Source organism: Phyllostomus hastatus, unplaced genomic scaffold (assembly GCF_019186645.2).
Source record: "Phyllostomus hastatus isolate PE091 unplaced genomic scaffold, TTU_PhHast_1.1 phas_contig_209, whole genome shotgun sequence".
NCBI lineage: Eukaryota > Metazoa > Chordata > Mammalia > Chiroptera > Phyllostomidae > Phyllostomus > Phyllostomus hastatus.
This window is the reverse complement of record NW_025333735.1, coordinates 21455094-21478028: the sequence shown is the minus strand read 5'-3', so window position 1 is coordinate 21478028 and position 22935 is coordinate 21455094. Positions and strand designations below refer to the sequence as shown.

Here is a 22935-nt window from a genome sequence, read left to right as displayed (position 1 = left end):
TGAGCAGGCCTCTGATGTGGCAGGTGGGGAATGCTGAGAAAGTGCTACAGTGAAACTAACTGACCCCCGCTATTTGGGTAGCCTTCAAGGGGAGGTTTTTATTTTCCTGGGAAGTTTGCAGACCTGCTGTAAAAGATAGTTTCTTACTTTTATTCTTTTCATAAAGACATTGTAAAAGAACAAATCACTGAGTTTGAATTAAATTGAAGAAGGTGATTCTTTTACCTCTGGAGTTATAGAAAAGCACATTATAAAAACTGCATGGTTGTATAAAAAAAAGAAAGAAAAGAAAACCTATGTGAAAAAGTAATCACAGAAAACTTTCCTAACCTGGTAAAGAGAATAGACATACAAGTCCAGGAAATGCAGAGTCCCAAACAAGATGAACTCAAAGAGGTCCACTCCAATATACATAATAATTAAAATGCCAAAGGTTAAAGACAAAGAGAGAATCTTAAAAGTAGTGAGAGAAAAGCAGTAGTTACCTATAAGGAAGCTCCCACAAGCTGATTTATTAAGCCAGTTCATGAAAGACAAATACCATATGACCTCACTTATATGTGGAATCTAATGAACAAAATAAACTGATGAGCAAAAGAGAAACAGAGGCATGGATACATTGGAATTGACTGACAGCTGTCAGAGGGGAGGGGGAGGGAGTACTGGAGGAAAGAAGGTGAACAATGTGGGGATTGCCTGAGAGAATTGGGGGGGCGGTGCTAAGTGGAGGTGGGCAAAGGGAGAAATGGGGACAACTGTAATAGCATAAACAATAAAATTTTTAAAAAGAGATAAGAGGAAAAAAACTCCCCAAAACCAAAAAACCAAGTGTCATCCTAGTATATGAGGTTTTAATATTATGTGTATAAACTATTTCTGCATATATAAATGTTAATATAAATTATGTTATCCAGAAAAATTAATTTCAAATTCTTCATGCTATACCTTTTCAAGCAATGTAATTCATAATAAAAGCTAATTTGAAAAGAAAAAAAAAAGTCAGCTGATTTCTCAACAGAAACTTTTGTAGGCCAGAGCAATCGGCATGAGATAGTGAAAGTGATGAAAAGCAAGGACCTACAACCAAGATTACTCAGCAAAGCTATCATTTAGAATGAAGGACACATAAAGAAAGGGCTTCCCAAACAGAAAGCTGAAGGAGTTCACCACCACCAAACCATTTATTACAATAAAGGTTAAAGGGTCTTCTTTCAGAAGAAAAGATAAAAAATATGAAAAATAAAATGGCAATACATAAGAATCAACAATTATTTTAAATGCAAATGGACTGAATGCTCCAATCAAAAGATATAAGATGGATAACAAAACAAGACCCTTACATATGCTGTCTACAAGCAACTCCCTACAGATGGAAAGGCACATGCAGACTGAAAATAAAGGGACAGAAAAAGATATTTCATGAAAATGTTAACAAACAAAAAAGCTGGCATAGCAATACTTACTCCAGACAAAATAGACTTTAAAACAAAGGTTATATATAACAATACACAAAGAAGGACCCAGCAACTCCACTTCCGGGAATTTATCCAAAGAAACCCAAAACATTAAATCAAAAAGATGTATGCATCCATACATTTACTGCAGCATTATTTACAACAGCCAAGATATGGAAGCAACCTAAATGTTCATTAATAGATAAGTAGATAAATAGATAAATGGATAATAGATAAATGGTACATGTATACAACGGAAAATGACTCAGCCATAACAAAAAAGGATGAAATTTTACCATCTGGAACAACATGGATAGACCTGGAAGGTACTGTGCTGAGTAAAGTAAGACAAACAGAGAAAGACAAACACCTGACTAATTTCACTTATAAGTGGAATCTAAAAAAACAAAATAAACAAACAAGGAAACCAGAAACAGATCACAGATACAGAAAACATTTTGATGGTTGCCAGGTGACAGTGGGCTTGAGGGATGGATGAAAAAGGTAAAGGGATTAAGAAGTGTAGGTTGGTAGTTACGGAATATTCATGGGGAGCGGGTAAAGTACAGCATAAGGAACACAGTCAATAATATTGTAATAACTGTATATGGTGCCAGATGAGTAATATCTGGGACCATAACTGGGCTGATAACTTTGTAAGTTACATAAATGTATAATTACTGGGTTGTACACCCAGAACTAATATAATATTGTATGTCAACTGTAATTGAAAAAGAAATTATTTAAAAAGAAAAAAAAAAACTGAGATTTGAGAAAAGATTGGCATTCTTTCCACTCAGCAATGATGACTGCTACCTAACAGATCCTTTAGAAAAAGAAAATAGAAACTGGGTAAGTCAAAACTACTTCTTTAATAATTTACAACTGCTTGTGATATGTACTGACTCCTTAGAGATATTTATCACAACTATTAAAAAAAAATTCTATGACCAGACCAAATGCCAGTACACTTTTTGTAAGAAGGTCAAACCTTGTACATTCATAAAACTAAGGTTTGGACATTGATTTTTCCACCCCCCACCCAAAAAAAAAGAGAAAAAAAGAAATGAATTTTCTCCCTATAATTTCAAATATATATGATGTTCTCCTTCAGTATCTTTCACAAATTGTAGCTTGCTTTGTCACCTTGTTTAAAGCATATTCTACCAAACAGATGCCCGAATTTTATTGATTTTTACCTACTATAAACAGTTTTGAAAGTACTAAGACTTCCTTCTGTATGATTTATGGGATATTAAGGATCTGCTACTATTATGAACTATCTACACTATCACTGAAGTACTTGACACAGGTACTATAGGTTTTTAGACAACGAGAAATAAAAGTTAGGGCAGCCGCCAAAGGAAGCTTAGAAAGTCCCAAACAAGTTGGACCCAAGGAGGAACACACCAAGGCACATCATAATTACCTTAGCCAAGATTAAAGATAAGGAGAGAATCTGAGAAGCAGCAAGAGATAAGGGGACAGTCACCTACAAAGGAGTTCCCATAAGGCTATCAGCTGATTTCTCAAAAGAGACCTTACAGGCAAGAAGGGGCTGGAAAGATATATTCCAAGTCATGAAAGACAAGGACCTATATCCCAGATTACTCTATCCAGCCAAGCTTTCATTTAGAATGGAAGGGCAGATAAAGTGCTTCTCAGATAAGGTCAAGTTAAAGGAGTTCATCATCACCAAGCCCTTATTTTATGAAATGTTAAAGGGACTTACCTAAGAAAAGAAGGTACAGAAAAAACATGTATAGTAAAAAGACAGCAAACTCACAATTATTAACCACCACACCTAAAGCAAAACCAAAAGAAGCTAAGCAAACAACTAGAACAGGAACAGAACCACAGAAATGGAGGTCACATGGAGGGTTAGCAACAGGGGGGTGGGAGGAGGAGAGACGGGGGAAAGGTACAGAGAATACATAGCATAGATTGTAGGTTGAAAATAGATAGGGGGAGGGTAAGGATAGTATGGGAAATGTAGAAGCTAAAGAACTTATAAGTATGACCTATGGACATGACTAAGGGGGGATGTGGGTGGGAGAGGGTGTACAGGGTGGAGGGGAGTGAAGGGGGGAAATGGGACAACTGTAATAGCATAATCAATAAAATATATTAAAAAAAAAGAAAAAAAAAGAAGAACTGACACCAATCCTCAAAAATTAGGGAAATGTTCCCTAACTCATTCTAGGAGACCAATGAGACCAACTCATTCTCTGATGCAAAAACTAGACAAATAAATCACACACACAAACAGTCCAGACCAATATCCCTTATAAATATATATGCAAAAATCCTTGGCACACTGGCAATCTGAAACCAGAGACAAATGAAAAGGATTATATATTATGAGCAAGTGGGATTTAACCTGTGTATGCAAGGTTGGTTCAATGTATAAGAAACAAATAATGTAATACACCATATTAAGACGATAAAGGAAAAAACCCACATGATCATCTCAGTAGATACAGGAAAAGCATTTGACAAAAATCCAACATCCTTTCATGATAAAAATATTCAACAAACTAGGAACAGAAGGGAACTTTTTCATTCTGGTAAAGGGCACCTAGGAAAAACCCAGAGCTAACATCGTATTAAATGGTAAAAGACTGGATGCTTTCCCCTAACATCAGGAACAAAACAACAAAGTCTGTTCTTGCCACTTTTTTCTCAACACTGTTCTGGAGGTTCTAGTCAGGGCAACAAGCAAGAAAAAGAAATAAAAGGCATCTGATTGGAAAGAAAGAAGTTACCCATATTTGCAGATGACATTATTTGATATATATAATATCCTAAATAATAAAAAATTAGAGCTAATAAGTTTAACAAAGTTGTAAACATATGATGAATATACAAAAATCAGCTGCATTTCTATATACCAGCAGTGACTAATCTAAAGTGAAATTATAAAAACACTTATATTAGCACAAAATACTAAAAGAATAAATACTTAGGAATAAATTTAACCAAAAGAGTATAAGATCTGTATACTCAAAACCACACAAAAAAAATGTTGAAAAAATATTGTAAAAAAAAGCAAAAATAAACATCCTGTTTTCATAATTTGGAAGAATTACTGCAGATTCACTGTAATACCTACCAAAATTCCAATTTTCTGACCCGTTTTTCTGACCTTGATAAGGTGATCCTAAAATTCATATGGAATTGCAAGGGATACAGAATAGCAGAAGCAATCTTGGAAAAAAAAATAAGTTGGAGGACTCACACTTCCTGAGTTCAAATTTACAGTAATTAAATCTTTTTGTTTACTTTGGAAATTTATAGCAATCAAGATAATGTGGCAGTGGCAAAAGGACAGGTCTATAGATGAATGGAAAAGATCTGAGGGTCCAGAAAAAATCAATATATTTATAGTCCATTGATTGTCAACAAGGGTGCCAATGCCATTCAATGGGGGAAAAGAGCTTTCAACAAAGAGTGCTTTGACAACTGAACATCCATACCATGTACAAAATTTAACTCAATTAGGTGTTAGACCTTCATGTAAGAGCCAAAACTATAAAACCTTTGGCAAAAAAACGTACTAAAAATGTGTGGTGCCATACATTATGCAACAGATTCTTAGCTAGAACCCCCAAAACACAAGCAATCAAAAAAAGTTAATGAATTGGATTTTATCAGAATTTAAAACTTGTGATTTAAAGAACACTATCAAGAAAATGAAAGGACAATTCACAGAACTGGTGAAAATATTTGCAAATCATATCTCTGATAAGGGTATAGTACTAAGACTACATAAAAAATCTTATAACTCGATAGTAAAAAGACAATAAACCTATTAAAAAATGAGAATGAATTTGAATTGATATTTCTCCAAAGAAAATACACAGATAGCCAGTAAGTACATGAAAAGATGCTCAGCATCATGATGGAAGTGCAAATTAACACCACAATGAGATACCACTTCAGACCCAGTAGGGTGGCTAGAATCATCAAGTCAGATAACAACAAGTGATAAGGATTTGAATAAACTGGAATTCTCACATACAATGTTAGTGGGAAGGTGAAGTGGTGCAGCCACTGTAGAAAAGAGTTTGGAAGTTTTTCAAAAAAATTAAGGACAGAATTACCATATAATTAGCAATTTCACTCCTAGGTATACAATCAACACAACTGAAAGCTCATTTAAAAAAAAAAAAAGATTTTATTTATTTATTTTTAGAGAGGGGAAGGGATGGAGAAAGAGAGGGAGAAAAGCACCAATGTGTGGTTGTCTCTCTCGCAACCCCCAACTGGGGACCTGGCCCACAACCCCAGCATGTGCCCTGACTGGGAATTGAACTGGTGACCCTTTAGTGGGAAGGCCAGTGCTCAATCCACTAAGCTACACCAGCTAGGGTGAAAACTCACTTATATAAAACTTTATATAGGAATGTTGATAGCATTATTCATAATAGTTAAAAATTATGTAAACAACTCAAATATCCTTCAATTGAGGAATGAATAAACAAAAGGTGATACACTCATACAAAGTAAAATCATTCTGCCATAAAATAGAATGAAGTACAGTTAAGTGTGACAACACGAACCTTGAAAACATTATGCTAAATGAAAGAAGCCAGTCATGAAAGGCCACATATTGTATGATTCCATTTGTATGAAATGTTTACAGTAGGCAAATCCATAGAGATAGCAAGTAAATTAGTAGTTACCAGGGGAGGAGGGGAGCAGAATATTGGGACTAACTGCTAACAGGTATGGGGTTTCTTTTGCAGGTGACAAAAATGTTCTGAAATGAAGATAGTGGTGACAGTTGCACAGCATAGTGAGTATACTAAAAGTCCCTGGTACACTTTAATATGGTAAATTTTGTGTTACATAAATTATATCTCAACAACAACGATGAAATTAAAAACAGAATAATGTAACTGTGAAAAAGTACAGGATATAATTGGAGAATTTGAACAAAGACTGTCCCTTTTATGATTAAAGAATGACAATTTTTCAGAGATATAATCATACCACTGTATTTTAAAGAAGGCTTCATCTTTTAGAAATAACTACTGAAGTGTTTATGGATGATATGAATGATGTTTGACATCTGTTTCAAAATAGCCTCATATGGGGGTACTCAAGTATGTGTGGGAGTATAAATGAAACAAGATTAGCCTTGTGTTGATAATTATTGAAGCTGGGCAATGGGCAGCATATTATCTTTGTCTCTATGTTTGAAATTCTTTATAATCAAAAGGTAAATAAGGCAATCACTATTTTGTAAGTATAGTGAAATAAGGGATAGAGGAAATAAACATAAATGAATTTTAAAATCCATTAGGAGAAAGATTAATGGGAAATTTTATTATGGGGGAAGCAGGGTAACAACACCTGAACCCAACAACTAACCAGACCATTTGAGCCTCCTGAGGTATTGTAATAGGAAATATACAGATTACTTATGAGGCATTCTTACCAAAAATTTGAACCAGAATCTAACCAGTCCTTAGCTCTAACTACCAGTTTTATAGAAAATATGAAGAATAGAGAAATCATTTAAAGGATACCATAAGAAAACAACCAAATCCAGAATGTGGAAAATGCTTATAGAACAAATGTCTCAGTTTATTCAAAAAAATAAATTATAAGAAAAAGAGTGAGATTTTTAAAAAGATTCAAAAAGACTTAAAATATATAAGAATCATTATAATGTATAAACATTATTTGGATCCTTTTTTAACTTATTTTTTAAAAATTTTATCTATTGATTTGGAGAAAGAGAAATATCAATTTGTTGTTCCACTCATTTATGTATTCATTGGTTACTTCTTGTATGTGCCCTGACCAGAGATTGAAGCCACAACATTGGTGGATTAGGACGACACTCTAACCAACTGAGCTACCCAACCAGGGCTGGATCCTTTTCTTTCAATTAGCCAACGATAAAAGAACATTTTCTGATGTCCACTGGGCTGCTTCCATATCTTGGGGATTGTAAATGACACTGCAAAGGAAAATGGGGGCAGACTCACAGATGGAGAACAGGATGACAGCTAGTGGCAAGGGGGAGGTTAGAGGGTGGAAGAATTGAGCAAAAAGGAAAAAAGACTCAGACATGGACAGCAGTGTGTTGATTGCTAGGGGGAGTGGGGTATAAGGGGACTAAAAGGTAATATAAAAAATACAAGATTAAATTTTAAAAGAAGAACATTTTGAAACAACCATGGAAATAAGAATATAAACTGGGTGATAGATATTAAGAAATAACTATTGCTCTGGCTGGTGTAGCTGAGTGGATCGAGCACTGGCCTGCGAACCAAAGGGTCACTGGTTTGATTTCCAGTCAGGGTACATGCCTGGGCAGGTTCCTGGTGGGGGGTGCATGAGAAACAACCACACATTGATGTTTCTCTCCCTTTACCTCTCTCTAAAAATAAAATAAATAAAATCTTAAAAAAAGAGAAATAACTATTAATTTTGCAAGGTATAATGGCAATGTGGTTATGAAAGAAGCTATTATCTATTAGAAATGCATAATAAATAGTGTTCTGATGAAATGACATGACTGGGACATATAAAATGTTCTAGGAAAAACTATACAGATATATACATGTAAACACATATATAAACAGTCATGTGTGGCTTAATGACAGGAATACATACTGAGAAATGTGTCATTAGGTGATTTTTGTCTTTGTGTGAACATCATAAAGTGTACTTAGAAAAACCTAGATGGTGTAGCCTGCTGCACATCTAGAATATGTGGTACAGCCTATTGTTCCCTGAACAGAGTGTTACTGTACAAAATAACATGAGATCAAATCAAGTGCAAGAAAAAATGATGCAATCATGAGACAAAGTAAACATGGGATGTATGAGGCTGCTGCTGGTGCAACATGGCATGCTGTCTTACAGCAAACTTTTTTATAAGTAGAAAGCATAGTTGTAAAAATATTGATAAAAGTATAATATAGTAAATACATAAACCAGTAATAGTCATTTATCACTACGTATTGTGTACTGTACATAATTGAATGTGTTATTCTTTTAGAAGATTGGCAGCATACTAGGTTTGTTTATATCAGCATCACCACAAACACATGAGTAATGCATTGCACTATGATGTTGTGAGGACTATGATATCACTAGGCAACAAGAATTTTTCAGCTCCATTATAATCTTATGGGACCACCATTGTATATGATTGAGGTCCATTGTTAACAGAAATGTCATTATGTGGCATGTGACTGTGCATATACATATACATAATATGTTTATATATATATATAAGTAAAGCAAAATTAACAAAATGTTGTTAAAATTGGATGATGGCAACATGGTAGTTCATGAAATTATTTTCTCTACTTTTGTGTATGTTTGCTTAATTTCATAATAAAAAGGTAAAGAAGGAAGGAAGAAGGAAAGGGGAGAAGGAGGGGGAGAGAAAAAAGGAGTAGATTTGAGCCAGATCAGTAAGTAAACCTGCAGAATGTGAGCTATAAATTTTCTAATGCCCAGAAGCCCTATTTTAGATAAGACCATGGGAATAATCAGACTTAGAAGTGTCCTACCAATATTAATGGAATAATCTATGTCCAAATCAGTAAACTGCTTCCAACCTGAGCTGCCATTCCAGACTTCTAGCAGCATGCCTATTGAGTTTACCTGAATAGGAACTACGCTCCTTCCCTTCCCATCTGTAGCATCTGCTTCTTTCACTCTTTCTCTGAGATGGTCTAAGACAGCCTTAGACAGACTGGGTCAAGCTGGCTAGGTCTATGACCAGATAGCCCTATAAATTCATCTGGACCGGTACTGGCAGCAGTTTGTAATAAATAATTCATCTTTGCTCATGACAATTCATCAAGAAACAGTGCTTGGAGGTCAATAACCTGAGCAGTCCAAACGCTGTAGGTGATGACAAACTGAAATTTCCTTTACTACCCACCAACAATCTGGAAGGTTCAGAACTAGTGGTACTTGCAGTATGTATTTTATATATTAAAGAAAGGTCACAAGGGATGATCCATACCTCTGCTTCCCCCATTAGGAGAATCATTTTTTTTGTAGACTTACCCTAACATCATAGAGCATTAATCTCCATGAAGGTTTATAGCATTGGGAACACTGGGATATGGAAGTTACCAAAATCAGTAAAACAGGAAATAGCAGTAGATTAGGATAAACAGGCTCCACTTCAACCAATGGGCATATAAAGGCCATTTCCTCTCCTGGGACACCAAAGCCTTCTTCCTTCAGCATCATATTGGTAAGGCAAAATGACGAAGTTACTACTAGTTCCTCTGTAACTTCACAGCAATTATGTCCTCTTAGAATTATAGCTATATGTTTTGAATGTCTGATTTTCCTTTGCCTGGGTTAAGGCATCCTCAATGGGATCACTGGCATATGGGTAGATTCCTGGGGGTCTGGTTGCTTAGGGGTAAGGTTTTTTTTGGAGTGCATGGAAACCTAGACTTAGGACCAGCACAAAAGCTATCAGATCTAAGATGTGAATATAGAGCTGCTACCAAATGGTTTAGGTAAAGTTCAAAAGCTGAAAATATCAGAAATAGGTAAAAAAGAGAAGAGAAATGTTGAAGGCTCAGGCTAAGATGCTGAGAGCTGGTGTACAGCAGGCAGTGGCCATGTGGTACCAAACTAAGTCAATTGGTTTAAAGGTACAGAATTGGGCCAAACATAACAATGTTATTTTCTAATACAGGATATTAGCTGTAGCACTGGCTACCTTGATACATCCTAATTTGAAAAAAGAAGAGAAAGCCTGCCATGATGACAACTGTACTTCACAAAGAGAATAAATTCCTAAATGACCACTTTTTTCCATTCAAATAACGTTACCATCTCCCAAAGAACAGTTTTGGGGCAGGAAAGAACAGTATTTCATTTCAAGGTGGACTACTCATCTACCAAAATACCATTCTGACCAAAGAAACAGATGCAGAATTACAGTCACAGCTGCATTCTGTACAGATCAAGTTGGATAATGGTACTCTAAATTGCTAATTACACTGCTAATGATTTTTTTTAGCGGCATTGCAGTATTTTTCCACCTTTGTTTAAATTTTTTTAAAAAGCACCTAGGAACTTTTTAACATAGTAAACGGTTAAATAGTAGTGAGTCTTCCAAAAAAGAATTCCATATAAAACCATTTCTTGAAATGGCACTCTCATATGGGATTTTATAGAAGCCTATTTATTGACTAGCTATTTGTTGTAATTTACTTTCTCACCAATTTACTTGCACTTAAGATTACTGAGGCCCTAAGTATCTCAGTATTAGTGTTTGTATCTAGTTCCATAATGGTAAGAAAAGATAATAAGCTAACATATGTCATGATATGCTGGCACTGGGAATGTGCTATGACCAGATTTACAAAAAGTAATAGCAACTGTACAATTTTATTTCTATTGTGACAACCATAGTGAAATTTATTACAGTGTATTTTATTGTTTAAGCATGCCAGCATAGCTGAAGGAGGTAATTACATTTTTGATATAAAAATGCTTTTAATGTTTTTATTTCAGATATTATAGAAGGTTATAAAATGTACATTAAAGTATTGTCATTGTTCCATATTGTTTCTTGTGCATTTAAGTAGCAGAATATTTTTCTACATACAGTGAATTAATTTGTACTAAATTATTTCATAAGGTTTCTAAATAATTTGCCTCATAAATGAAAACCTCCAGCTGGCAGGAATTTCCATACATTAGATTTATAAGAATATATTATATGCAGAAAATGATGTACCAATCACAATTATGTCACAATGTTTTTCCATTATTTTTATATTTAATAAGGTAAATTAGCTGTTTAAAAATTAAGAACACAATATTCACATGCAATTACAAACCTGTAAGTAACTACTTACATCTGCTTCCAATGGATCATCCAATTTCAGTGATCTTTTAACACTGCAAACAAAATATTTGAAGAAACCTTAGATTTAGTATGCTTTAAGCAGCCAACTATTTAAGAGTAATACATATAGAGATTCTAAGTTACTTCCATGAAGTAGAATGCAATAAGAAAGCAATTTTTACAGTGAGACTGTTTTTAATAGCATATTTCAAGATGGAATCATAATTAAACATCTAAATGGTTCTTTTTATGCATATGTGGTTTCATATATATGCATTATCATACAATTTAATTGTTAAAGTCATATTATAAAATAATCTTAGTAAAAGTTACTCTTTATGTGCTTTAAAATACCACTAATAAAAATATATCTAAGAGCAAAGTAATTTACATACCTTCAATGGAGATATTGAAGGAATATTATTTGTACAAATAATGAACTTAAAAGTATGAGCAAGGTGAAAAAAGTTTTGCACATTTTTGTAGCTTTAAACATGATTCAGTGCTACCAGACTATGACTTGACTGAGGAACAGATGCTCTATGTCTTTATAAGTCCCCAATCCATATGAAACTATTTTTTGTCTCCTTCACTAAACCGATTCAGGAACATGCCAGGCTCTCTGTGTGCAAAATCTGTTCTGCTAAACTGGATGCCCAGCTGTTGGTGACAATGCTTAGAAAGGAAAGCTGAATATTTATAATACTTTATTTCATACAGCTGTCTTCTAAAGAGCAGTCATCAACATTTTATTGAATGCGGATTAAATGCTCAAAGGAGAAAAAGGTCAATATAAATTAAAACAAGTTTTCCCAATGACAAACACTTAGTTAAAAGTACTTTCTTGATCTGTGAGAGAAATTTTTATTTAAAATTTTCAAGAATTTGAGCATTAGGTTAAAAAAAAAGGCTGTAGTATAAATAACGGTTACAGCATAGAAAACAAAAAACTTAACATCCTAGAAATGACTATTCATAAATAACTGACTACTGACTTTCCAACAAGTGACAGGAGCAAGAAAAGTAAAAGGGATAGACAATTTACTGAACAGTAAATATTAAATACAAAAATGTTATTGAAAAAGGGTTCACTTAAATTTGCTATTACATCTACACTAGCCTATCATATAACATTATTTCTTGAGATTAATTAAATTGGTTTAAAGAATTAGTTATATCTTTTAGAAGTCTATTTGAAATCAACTGAACATGAATTCCCAATGAAGCAGTAAGAGAGGTAAAAATAAGTAAAAATGGCAGATAATCCAAAAAAGGTATTTATATTTAGCTTTGGAATATATATCACCCTATTCAGGTATGTGAGATGTTTTGGCATTTAATAAAACTTCAAAAGCAGAAATAAAAAATTAAAAATGTTCAGTATGGCATTTTATTATCCTTTGTTGTCAAATGCTGTTAAAATGCAAAACTACTTTTCAGAAGGAAACAAACGCCACGTTGTCACTAAAGTCCAAAATATTTTTGTTTTATTATCGATGGTTAATTCCTTGAAAAAGAAACTAAATGTTTGGATTTAAAGATTTCCAGTTCAGGTGCTACAGTGATCTAAAAAGTCCACGGAAACATGTAAAAGCAAACAAAGTGAACAGAGTTAGATTGTTATCTTCCAGTTTAACAGTTTAGTGAGAATCTAAAAACTTGATTTATTGTGGGAAATGTAGTTTTCTGATAATTCAGGCATCTGATAATCAAAAACTGAAAATATTTACAAGAAAAAAATTTAATAGACAAGATTAGGAGAAATCAAAGAAATCACTTAGTTTACCCAACAGGGAGAAGTTGGTGTGACTTGACCACTGTCACACAGCTTGAGAAACTAACATCTCAGGTTGTGTGTATAATAAATCTTTGTCAAACTGAGGGGAAAAGGTAAAGAAGAGCAAAACTACTAGAGGAACTTATGACCATCTATTCTTAACATTCTGTTAGAACTGGGCCCATTGTCGAGATATCAATGATTAAATTAAGCACTTACTATATGTTTTACCATTAAAAAATTATTTTACCCACAAACAACTATAATACAAGCATGAGATGTCAAGCAGGTTAGGATAATATTAACAGGAACAGAGAGAAGAGATGGATGATACATACATATAGAGGAAGAACAGGCAAAACTTGATTAGATATACTCGATATTTTCCTAAAGTATTCATTCATTTGCTACCAGTCTTAGCAATTAAAAGTTATATATCTCTGGTAGTTCTGTGAAGTTCTAAGCAGCTCTTGTGGTTACTAACTTAATTGTAAAAAACTGGGCACTCAAAAACAGGCAAAAACCCAAGCAAGCATCTCTCCAAAAACATACAACAGGCTGATGAACATACGAAAAGATGCCCAACGTCAGTAATATAAACAGCAGCACTAATATTAAGGAAATGCAAATCAGATCCACAGTGAGATACCACTTTAAAACCATTAGAATGGCTACTACCAAAACAAAACAAAACAAAACAAAACAAAACACAAAACCCCAAAACCAGAAATTAAGTATTGGCCAGGATGTGGAGAAACTGGAACTTTTATGCCCTGCTGGTGGGACTATACAACAGTATAGATGCTAGGGAAAACAGTTTGGCAGTTCCTCAAAAAATTAAATCATGTTCACAGCAGTATTATTCACAATAGCCAAAAGGTAAAAGTAATGCAAATGTCCATCAACAGATGAATGAATAAAGAAAACTGTATATACACACAGGCACATACATATGCATACACAGGAGTATTACTCAACCTTAGAAAATTCTGATATGTGCTACAACATGGATGAACCTTGAAAACATTATGCTAAGTAAAACAAGCCAATCACAAAAGGACAAAAACTATATGATTTCACTCAAATGAGGTACTCAAAGTAGTCAAATTCATGACAGAAAATAGAATGGTGGCTGCCAGGGGTGACTAGGGAGTTACTGTTTCATGGGCACAAAGCTTCAGTTTTCCAAGATCACAAAGTTTTGGAGATGAATGATGCTGACTGTACAATGTGAATGTACTTAATGCCAAAGAACTGTACACTTAAAATGGTTTAAATAGTAACTTTTGTTACGTATTATTTTAACACAAAAAATTAAAGAAATTACTCTAAAATGATTCCTAATTAAAAAGTAGGAATGACACCTCAAAAACTCATGAAATTACACAATTTGAGACTCTCTTACAGGATTTTTAAAACATTGGATTACTTATCATTCTGGTAACATTGTGTGTGTTGGGAGCAGGTAGGAAGATAAACTTAGTGAAGCAGGTAAGACTCAGAGAGACTTGGTGCTACTTATGCCAAATTTTCTCCCTAGTGGAGATGATAATATTGCCAGCTACAACTTCACAGGAGTATTTAGGATTATTAAGTACGTTTATGAGATACTTAGATGAGACACTTTGATGAAAGGCAATGGCCAAATTCACATCCCATGTGACTCCTTAGGTGTAAGTTGAGAGATCTAAAATAACTTTTTCTCCATTCTGTGTGTTAGAAGGATCAATATCCTAACCAGTTATTGGATAACATGTTTATAATGTCAAAACCTTCTTTATTAAAAAAATAATAAAGAATTACTAAAGTATTCTTACAGAAGCAAAAGAGACATATTTGGGAATAATGACCCCAGAAGATAAACAGATGAAGATGTAGATGTTCTTAGGTTGCCCTGGCCAGTGTGGCTCAGTTGGTTGGTGCATCGTCTCATACACTCCAAAAGTTTGTGGGTCACATTTTTGGTCAGAGCACATATCTAGGTTGCAGGTGGAATGTTTGTATGGGAAGCAACCAATCGATGTTTCTCTCTCTCATTCCCTTATTCTCTCTCTTAAATCAATAAACATTTATTTTTTAAAAAGATGTTCTTGGGTTGAATAAAGTAAAAAATGCCATAAAATTATTTCACTCCTAAATGGGTAGCCTAAAAAATGAACAATAATATTCATTACTATTACCTTCTGGAAGAAACATAACATGTGTGCATCATCACACATAACATACATATAAAAAGCACAAATCCTTACTATTGAAAGGGGCCAAAGAGGTTTGTCAGAATTAAATATGGCCGAGGGATTTTATATACTTTCTTGTATGCATTATATTTTGCAACATAAAAATTAATAAGAATCAACTAACATTGATGCTCCCCTACCCTTGAGATTCCAGCACAATCATTTCTAAGAAGTTTTCCCCTGAAAATGTCCAGTTTGCACTAAGGATCTTTCTGCTCTAAACCATAGCACTTGTACATGTCTCCTTCACGAAACATGTCATGTTGAAATAGTTTACTTAGTTTGTCTTACCTCCCTAGACTAAGATACTTATATCATCAGCACCTTGTCGGTTAACTGGTAGGTTATGAGTTCTAAAAATGCCTGTTGAACTATTTCTCCCACTGAAATTAAAATGCCTAGAGAGGTACAGTATCTGTTGGCCTTGGAATCCTAAGGCCTGACACAGTGACTGGCACAAAGCTGTTATATAAATTAGTAATTTATTATATTTATTTTTAATTTAAAACCTGCCTCAAATCCCAAAATATATTTACTTCCTTTAATTTTAATGATCCTCTCATTTTTGTTAAGGTTGTTTAAATGTAGGTTCCCAAAGGATGTCATACCAACATGGTCTTAATCTCTAAAATAGTCTCTTTTTAGACTATTAAACTATCCTCAAATAGTGGATTTGTGTCTTGTCAGTTCTGGAAAAATCTGTCATAATCTCTTCAAATGCTGACTTGCCTTCATCCTACCTTTTTGAGACTTCCTCTATTCTAGATATTCTCATTAATTGTCTAAGTCTCGAAACTCCTACATTTGATCATTGGTCACTATGCTTCATTTTTGGCAATTTCTTCAGATCTATTTGTCAGTTGTCTAATTCTTAATTCCATTCTGTCTAATTTACTATTTACTCCATCATTAGTACTTTTAATTTTAAAAACAATTTGATGAGTTTTTTGTAAGTTAATTTTTATATAACTTTAAACTAAAAAAAGTTCTAGGAAAAAGACTTGTTATCTTTTACTCAGACCTGCCACTTGTTTACATTTTGACCCGTTTTATCATTCTTTCTATATACAAATATATGTATGTATAATGAACAATCTTTTTCTGAGAATAAGATAGAGACATCACATACCTTTACCCATAAATATTTCTAAGAATGACACTCTCTCATATAATCATAATGATCAAAATCAAGATTTTTTAGATATAATTGACATAGGACATTCATTTCAGGTATATAACATAATAATTTGATGTATGTATATATTGTGCATTAATCATCGTAAGTCTACTTAAGATACATCACCATACAGCTACGAAGCTTTTAAGATATACACACTCAGCATCTTTTAAATATACAAAACAGTAATATTTATTATAGGCTGTACATTACATCCCCAGGACTTACTTATTTTATAACTGGCACACCTTTTAAAGGTGGTGCACCTTTTGACCACCTTCACTGACTTCATCCACCCTAACCCTTCACCCTTGACCACCACCTCTGGCAGCTACCAATCTGTACTGTTTCTGTAAGTTTGTGTTGTTTTTTTTAAAGATTCCACATATAAGTGAGATCATATAGTATTTGTCTTCTTCTGTCTGATTGATTTCACTTAGCATAATGCCCTCAAGGTCCATCAATATTGTAGCAAATGGCAGAATTTCCTTCTTTTTAATGGCTGAATAGTCTTCCATTGTATATGTACACCACACTTCTTTATCCAATCATCTGTTGGTGAATACTTAGGTTGTTTCTATGTCTTGGCTATCATATATAATGCTGCAATGTATGTGGTCAGGGGGGCAGTGAAGATATCTTCACGTTAGTATTTTTGTTTCCTTTGGATACAGAGAAGTGAAATTGCTAAATCATATGGTAGTTCTATTTATAATTTTTAGAGGAAAGCCCATACTGTTCTTCATAGTGGCTGTACCAATTTATCTCCCTACCAACAATGCACAATGGTTCCCTCTTCACCAGGTCCTAACCAGCACTTGTTATCTCTAGTCTTTTTGATGAGGGTCATTCTAACAAATGTGAGGTGATACCTTGTAGTTTCAATTTGCATTTCCCTGATGATTAGTGATGTTGAGCGTGTTTCCATGTACTTGCTGGCCATCTGTACGTGCTCTTTGGAAAAATGTCTATTTAGATCCTCTGCCCCTAAAATTTAAAAATTTTAAGTTAAAAAAATTTTTTTTTGCTGTTGAGCTATATGAGTTCTTTATATATTTTGGTTACTAACCCTTTATAAGATACATGATTTGCAAGTATTTTCTCCCATTTCATAGGTTACCTTATTTTGTTGATTTCCTTTGCTGTGCATAAGCTGTTTAATTTGATGTTGTCCCACTTCCTTACCTTTGCTTTTGGTGTCAAATCCAAAATATCACCACTGAGACTGATGTCAAGGAGCTTACTTCTAGGGTTTTATGGCTTCAGGTCTTACATTTAGGTTCTTAATACATTTTCAGATAATTTTTGTTTATGGTGTAATATAGGGGTCCAGTTATTTCAGCACCATTTATTGAAGTGACTGTCCTTTCCCCCCCGTATATTCTTGGCTTCTTTGTTGTAAATTAATTGACCACACATGTGTGGTTTTGTTTTTGGACTCTATTCTATTTTGATTACTATAGCTTTGTGATGCAGTTTGAAATCTGCATGGTGACTCCAGCTTTGTTCTTTTTCTCAAGGCTGATTTGGCTATTTGGGGTCTTTTGTGGTTCCATAAAAATTTTAAGATTTGTTCTATTTTTTGAAAAATGCCATGGGAATTTTGATAATGTTTGCATCAAATATATAGATTGCTTTGAGTAGTGTATTTAAACAATATTAATTTTTCCAATCCATGAGCATGGACTATCTTCCTATTTATTTGAGTGTTCTTCAATGTCTTTCATCAATGTCTTATAGTTTTCTGGTCTTTTCACCTCCTTGGTTACATTAATTCCTAGGTATTTCATTCATTTTGATGCAATTGTAAATGGGACTGTTCTCTTAACTCCTCTTTCTGGTAGTTTATTATCAATGTATAGAAATGCAACTGATTTTTTGTATATTAATCAAGTTCAGGAAATTAATCATTGATACATATTATTACTAACAGTTCACATTTAAATTTTATCACTCATTCTAATAATTTCTTTGGTAGCCAATTTTCTACCCAGTCTAAGATCCAATCCTGGATCACTCACTGCATTTCATTGTCCCGTATCTTCCGTCCCCCTTAGTCTAGAACAATTCATCAACTTTCTTTTTCTTGACTATAACATCTTTTCAAGAGTTTAGGCCAACGATTTTTATAGAATATCTGTCAATTTTGGTATATTGGATATTTTCCCATGAAGTTAAGTATTTTGGGGCATAAATGTCACAAAAATGTCAATGCATTCTTTTGAGAACATGTTAACTTGAGGCACATGATACTGGTTTGTCACCGTGGCATGTTTTGGTCATTGATTAACAAGTTATCTGCCAGTTTTCTCCAATGCAATAAATAAGAAACCTTATATATAAATATCTTGTTTCATATCAAGCTTTCTCCTAATACTTTTAAATATTTTTTTAAAGTTTTTATTATTGAATTGAGATAGAAAGAAAGAGGGAGAGAGAAGGAGGGAGGGGAAGAAGAAGGGAGAGAGTGAGAAACATCAATCTGCTACGCCACTTATCTGTACAGTCATTGGTTGCTTCTTGTATGTGTCCTGGCTGGGGATCAAACCTGCAACCCTGGCATATCAAGACGACACTCTAAACAACTATGCTACCCGGTCAGGGCTCTTCCAATACTTTTAAAGAGCCACTGATGATTTTCCATCATTTTTTAAATATTTATTAGCATTGTATTCCAAAAGCTTTTCTTTCTCTTTATGTATCACTAGGAAATGATGGAATTTTATTTTATCCAATGGATTACAATCAATTTCAATCACTTATCTTGATATTTCATTGTCCCAGATTTGGCAATGGGATCTTTCCCCTTTCACACTGCCCCTAATGGAACTGTAATTGTATAACCACTTCCTTACTTACCAGCATAAAAAAATGTTCTCTGTTCCAGTCCTAGAATTAGCTTTTGCTTCAGTAAGACCTGGCTTTTTTTTTGTTTGTTTTGTCTTTTTTTTTTTTTTTTGTGGACAATGACATTTAGAAATCAAGATCTGAGCTCTAGATGTAGTCATAACTACTTACGTCATTGCTTACAGCTAATGGACAGAGCTAAAACAGAACACATACACATTGTATTTACTTGTATCTTCACATGTACATTTTAAAAATCCATGATTTCATATTGATTTTTCCAATACCAAGCCAAAATATTTTAAATTTCTCTCACACTGAAAACCTAGCTCCCATGATCTTCAATACACTTATTATTTGCCCAAGCCTATCATACATAAACTAGTTTTATAAGCACTAACCTACACCTCTGTGCAAAACAAATCTATTCAATAAAATTAATATTTTCCTAGTATTCTTAAAATGTAAAAGATATATGCAGTCCTTTATTGGGTGTTAAACAGTATTTCAACATAGTTTTAATTTTAATATCCCTGATGTCTAAGGTATTTATTTGCCATTCATATAACTTTTTATTAGGCATTGGTTTAAGTCTTTAGCCATTATTTTAGTAAGGTTTTTGTTTTTTTACTGTTGAGTTGTAAGAGTTTTTATATATATATATATTTTAAATATAAATTCTACATCAGATATATGTGCTGTAATGTCAACCTCAACTTTAAGATCATATATTTACTGTCAGGATACATTTATCACAGATTCTTCTAATATAACATGTACGTGTTAATATACTAGGAAAAGTTGTCCAAAAGTTCCATTTTTAATAGTTTTCTGGTTTCCCATTAGCTATAACAGGAAAGAATCATAGTTCGGGAAGTATCATCACTTATATATTAAACAAATACACACCAGTTTCCGTTGTATTCCTACTTAGCAGGGATTTTGCTACATTATCTTTGCAGTTTCACAAAAGTGCTAACGGGATTTTTAAAAAAATAATGCAGCATTAGTGAGACAAGTCTTAATTCTGGGGAAAGGAAAACCTCTTCAAAACTCCATAACTTTCAAGGATCTAAGTGAGACACATTTATTGATGCTTATGTATCAGACACCATATTAAGTGCTAAGTTTCCTTACCCAGAAATTAGAGATAACAGCAGCTCCTACCTCCTCAAGTCCTCTGTTGGGACTCAATGAGAAAATATAAGTAAACTAAACCCTGTACCAAATCATAAAGATTCAATAAATGCCGGTTATTTCTTTACATTTTTCCATTTTCATGTCAATTTTTATGTGATACAAATTCATCCCCGCTGTGTTAGTTCCCATTTGACTCAAACCGAAAAATAACGGAGGAATAAATTACTCGAGAAATGCACAAGGGACACCTGAGTCAACCTGGGGGCAAGGGGCAGCCGGAGAATTTCACATGTTAGATATTAGTCCCTCCACCCCAAAGAAAAACTTCTTTAGTGAACTTTAAAAAGTTACTACAGAGCAGCAATAAGGAAGCACGCCACAAACTGGCTACGCTTTCTCGTTTTTGAGCTGTAATCCAGGTCTTTTGAGACCTAGTTCTTGAGTTGTCCCACAAATTTATACGAACTCACCACACTATTGGGCGTTATCAAATTATATGGCGCCTTTCAATCTATTGTATCCCATTCTTGGTATGTTCACCATACTTAAAATTATTTCAAGCACTAAATACATCACTAAATACAGCCATAGCCTATACATCAGTCAAAAGCCTTGGAGAATCGGAATTAAAGTGGATCGAGTCTCCCGGAAAACTACGGCTGGAATATGAGCACAGGTGGGCTGAAGGCACCAAGCACTATGAAATGTCGACGCAGGAGTCAAGTTTATACTATAAAAATTAGAACAAAAAAGATTATTGGGCCACATAATATTTACTTTTCTGGCCCACAGAGGCGCCCGACAAACAGCAATACCTGGGGAGGAGATACCTACGGCATTTTCACATTCAGAGAAGGATCGCCGCCGCTGGATAGAACTAACCAAGCAACCTCTTTCGAAAACACAGAACCTCCAGAAGAAAACGCAGAAGCCTGAAAAGCGCGGGCGAGCGGTCGCCCGCCGTTGTGTCACACTCAACGTAGCCCGCCGGAAACACCACCTTCGCGACAACGGATCCCAATGCAAGCGGGGAAAGGAGGAAGGGAGTGTCCATCTAAGACCTCACACAGTCCCTGGAAGTGCGGCACAGGACCCTTTCTCATGCTTCTGGCCAAAACAGCTCCGGATGGAGGAGCAACAGAACCGTCTCTGATCACTGTGGGTTAACGATTCCTAGATTTCTAGCCGGACTGTTTGGGGAGGTGCTCTGTATCTTATTTCCGGTGGCGGAGATGTGCAGTTGCTATGGTGATTAAAGGCAGAGGTCCGTCCGGTTTCGATGAGCGGATTGTGGAATCCTCGCAGAGAATTGGCTGAGCTTCCTCGTCTGTAAATTAGGTAGCAATCAATTCACTGTCTGTCTTTGCGCTTTCCGTCCCTTACTGTTGGGTTTTTCTTCCACCTGCTACTTCTCTATCATACTAACACTCGGTCCATGTAGGTACCTGAAATGTACTTACAAATGCAGTTTTATGCCCAGAGGCATACAGAAGGAGAGAGAGAGATGTTGCCTGAGATCAGCTGTGAACATATTTCACTGTGTAGGGCGGTGTGGCTGGCTCTCTGTTTCACTTGGCCCTTTAAAAAGCCCTAGGCGCTTGTTAGTTTATTTTTCTTGCTATTGTGTGGCTGGTTATTTATGGAGCCGTTTGCTGCAGTGTACTCTCTAGGCCCCTGCCTGAGTCTCGGGCTGGAGTTTTAAATGAAGGAGGTTTCCAAGCCTGAGGGGGTACAATTATATATTTATTTAAGCCTAGTTTAGTCTTTCCTCACAGAAAGGAAAAGAATAGAATTCTGGAACATTTCTGCCGTGGGATTTCCACGTGAGGGAGTCACCTTATTTGGAAAGAGTATTTGAGGACCATTCTTAAAAAAAACTTACATGTTAAAATTGCTTGCTGCAAAATGAACATTCTCTATTCTTTATTGTAACGGTTTTCTTTCACATTTTTGAGTAGATGTGTGCACGCATATGTGTTTAAAACAGTGATGCTTAATTATAGTGATACCAATTTGCAGTAACCAGACTGTGACACCACACATCCCTATGGGGTCCTTCTAAATCTGCTGTAATATGAAAGTGTCAGGCAGGCGGGCTGTGTATTATAAATAGGGTACTTCATCCATGATAAGCGATTATTATCTTTCTTTCCCAAGTGTAAAAGACCTATATAATTCAAGAAGGTGCAAGTGATTTAGGTCTCTTGAGTAAGAATCCAATGAGTCCTGAAGGGGACCCTATCTGTGTCGTCTTATTGTTGAACTTGAAATATTCAATTTATTAGGCTGGAATGTATTTTTAAAAGTCAAAGCTGGGTAAAATAATCTTGGAAGCTGTTAGACCACTGGCACAATTTAGTGTCTCATAGTAAGTATTGTATGAGAAGCCTCCATTCACATTAATAAAGAAGAAACTTACTGAATTTTACTGCCTTTTCTACTTACAATTA

General features: G+C 34.6%; 2 protein-coding genes across 5 annotated transcripts in view; one reads left to right on the top strand and one right to left on the bottom strand.

Annotated features, from left to right (window-relative positions):
- LOC123816498 (integrin subunit beta 3 binding protein) overlaps positions 1-21449 on the bottom strand; it is a 57725-nt gene extending 36276 nt beyond the window's left edge. Inside the window, exons 1-3 of one of the 3 annotated variants that reach the window (XM_045835495.1) lie at positions 21301-21449; positions 17371-17485; positions 11318-11360 (exon numbers count right to left, since the gene is read on the bottom strand). In XM_045835495.1, the coding sequence (XP_045691451.1) occupies positions 11318-11360; positions 17371-17441 (114 nt within the window). In that variant the 5' untranslated portion in view covers positions 17442-17485; positions 21301-21449. The remainder of the gene's footprint in view (positions 1-11317; positions 11361-17370; positions 17486-21300) is intronic. The other 2 variants (XM_045835494.1, XM_045835496.1) reach the window with 2 other exon arrangements.
- A 156-nt stretch (positions 21450-21605) lies between these two features.
- EFCAB7 (EF-hand calcium binding domain 7) overlaps positions 21606-22935 on the top strand; it is a 55728-nt gene continuing 54398 nt past the window's right edge. For both annotated transcript variants that reach the window (XM_045835491.1, XM_045835490.1), the window contains exon 1: positions 21606-21823. The gene's annotated coding sequence lies outside the window, so the exon portion shown is untranslated. The remainder of the gene's footprint in view (positions 21824-22935) is intronic.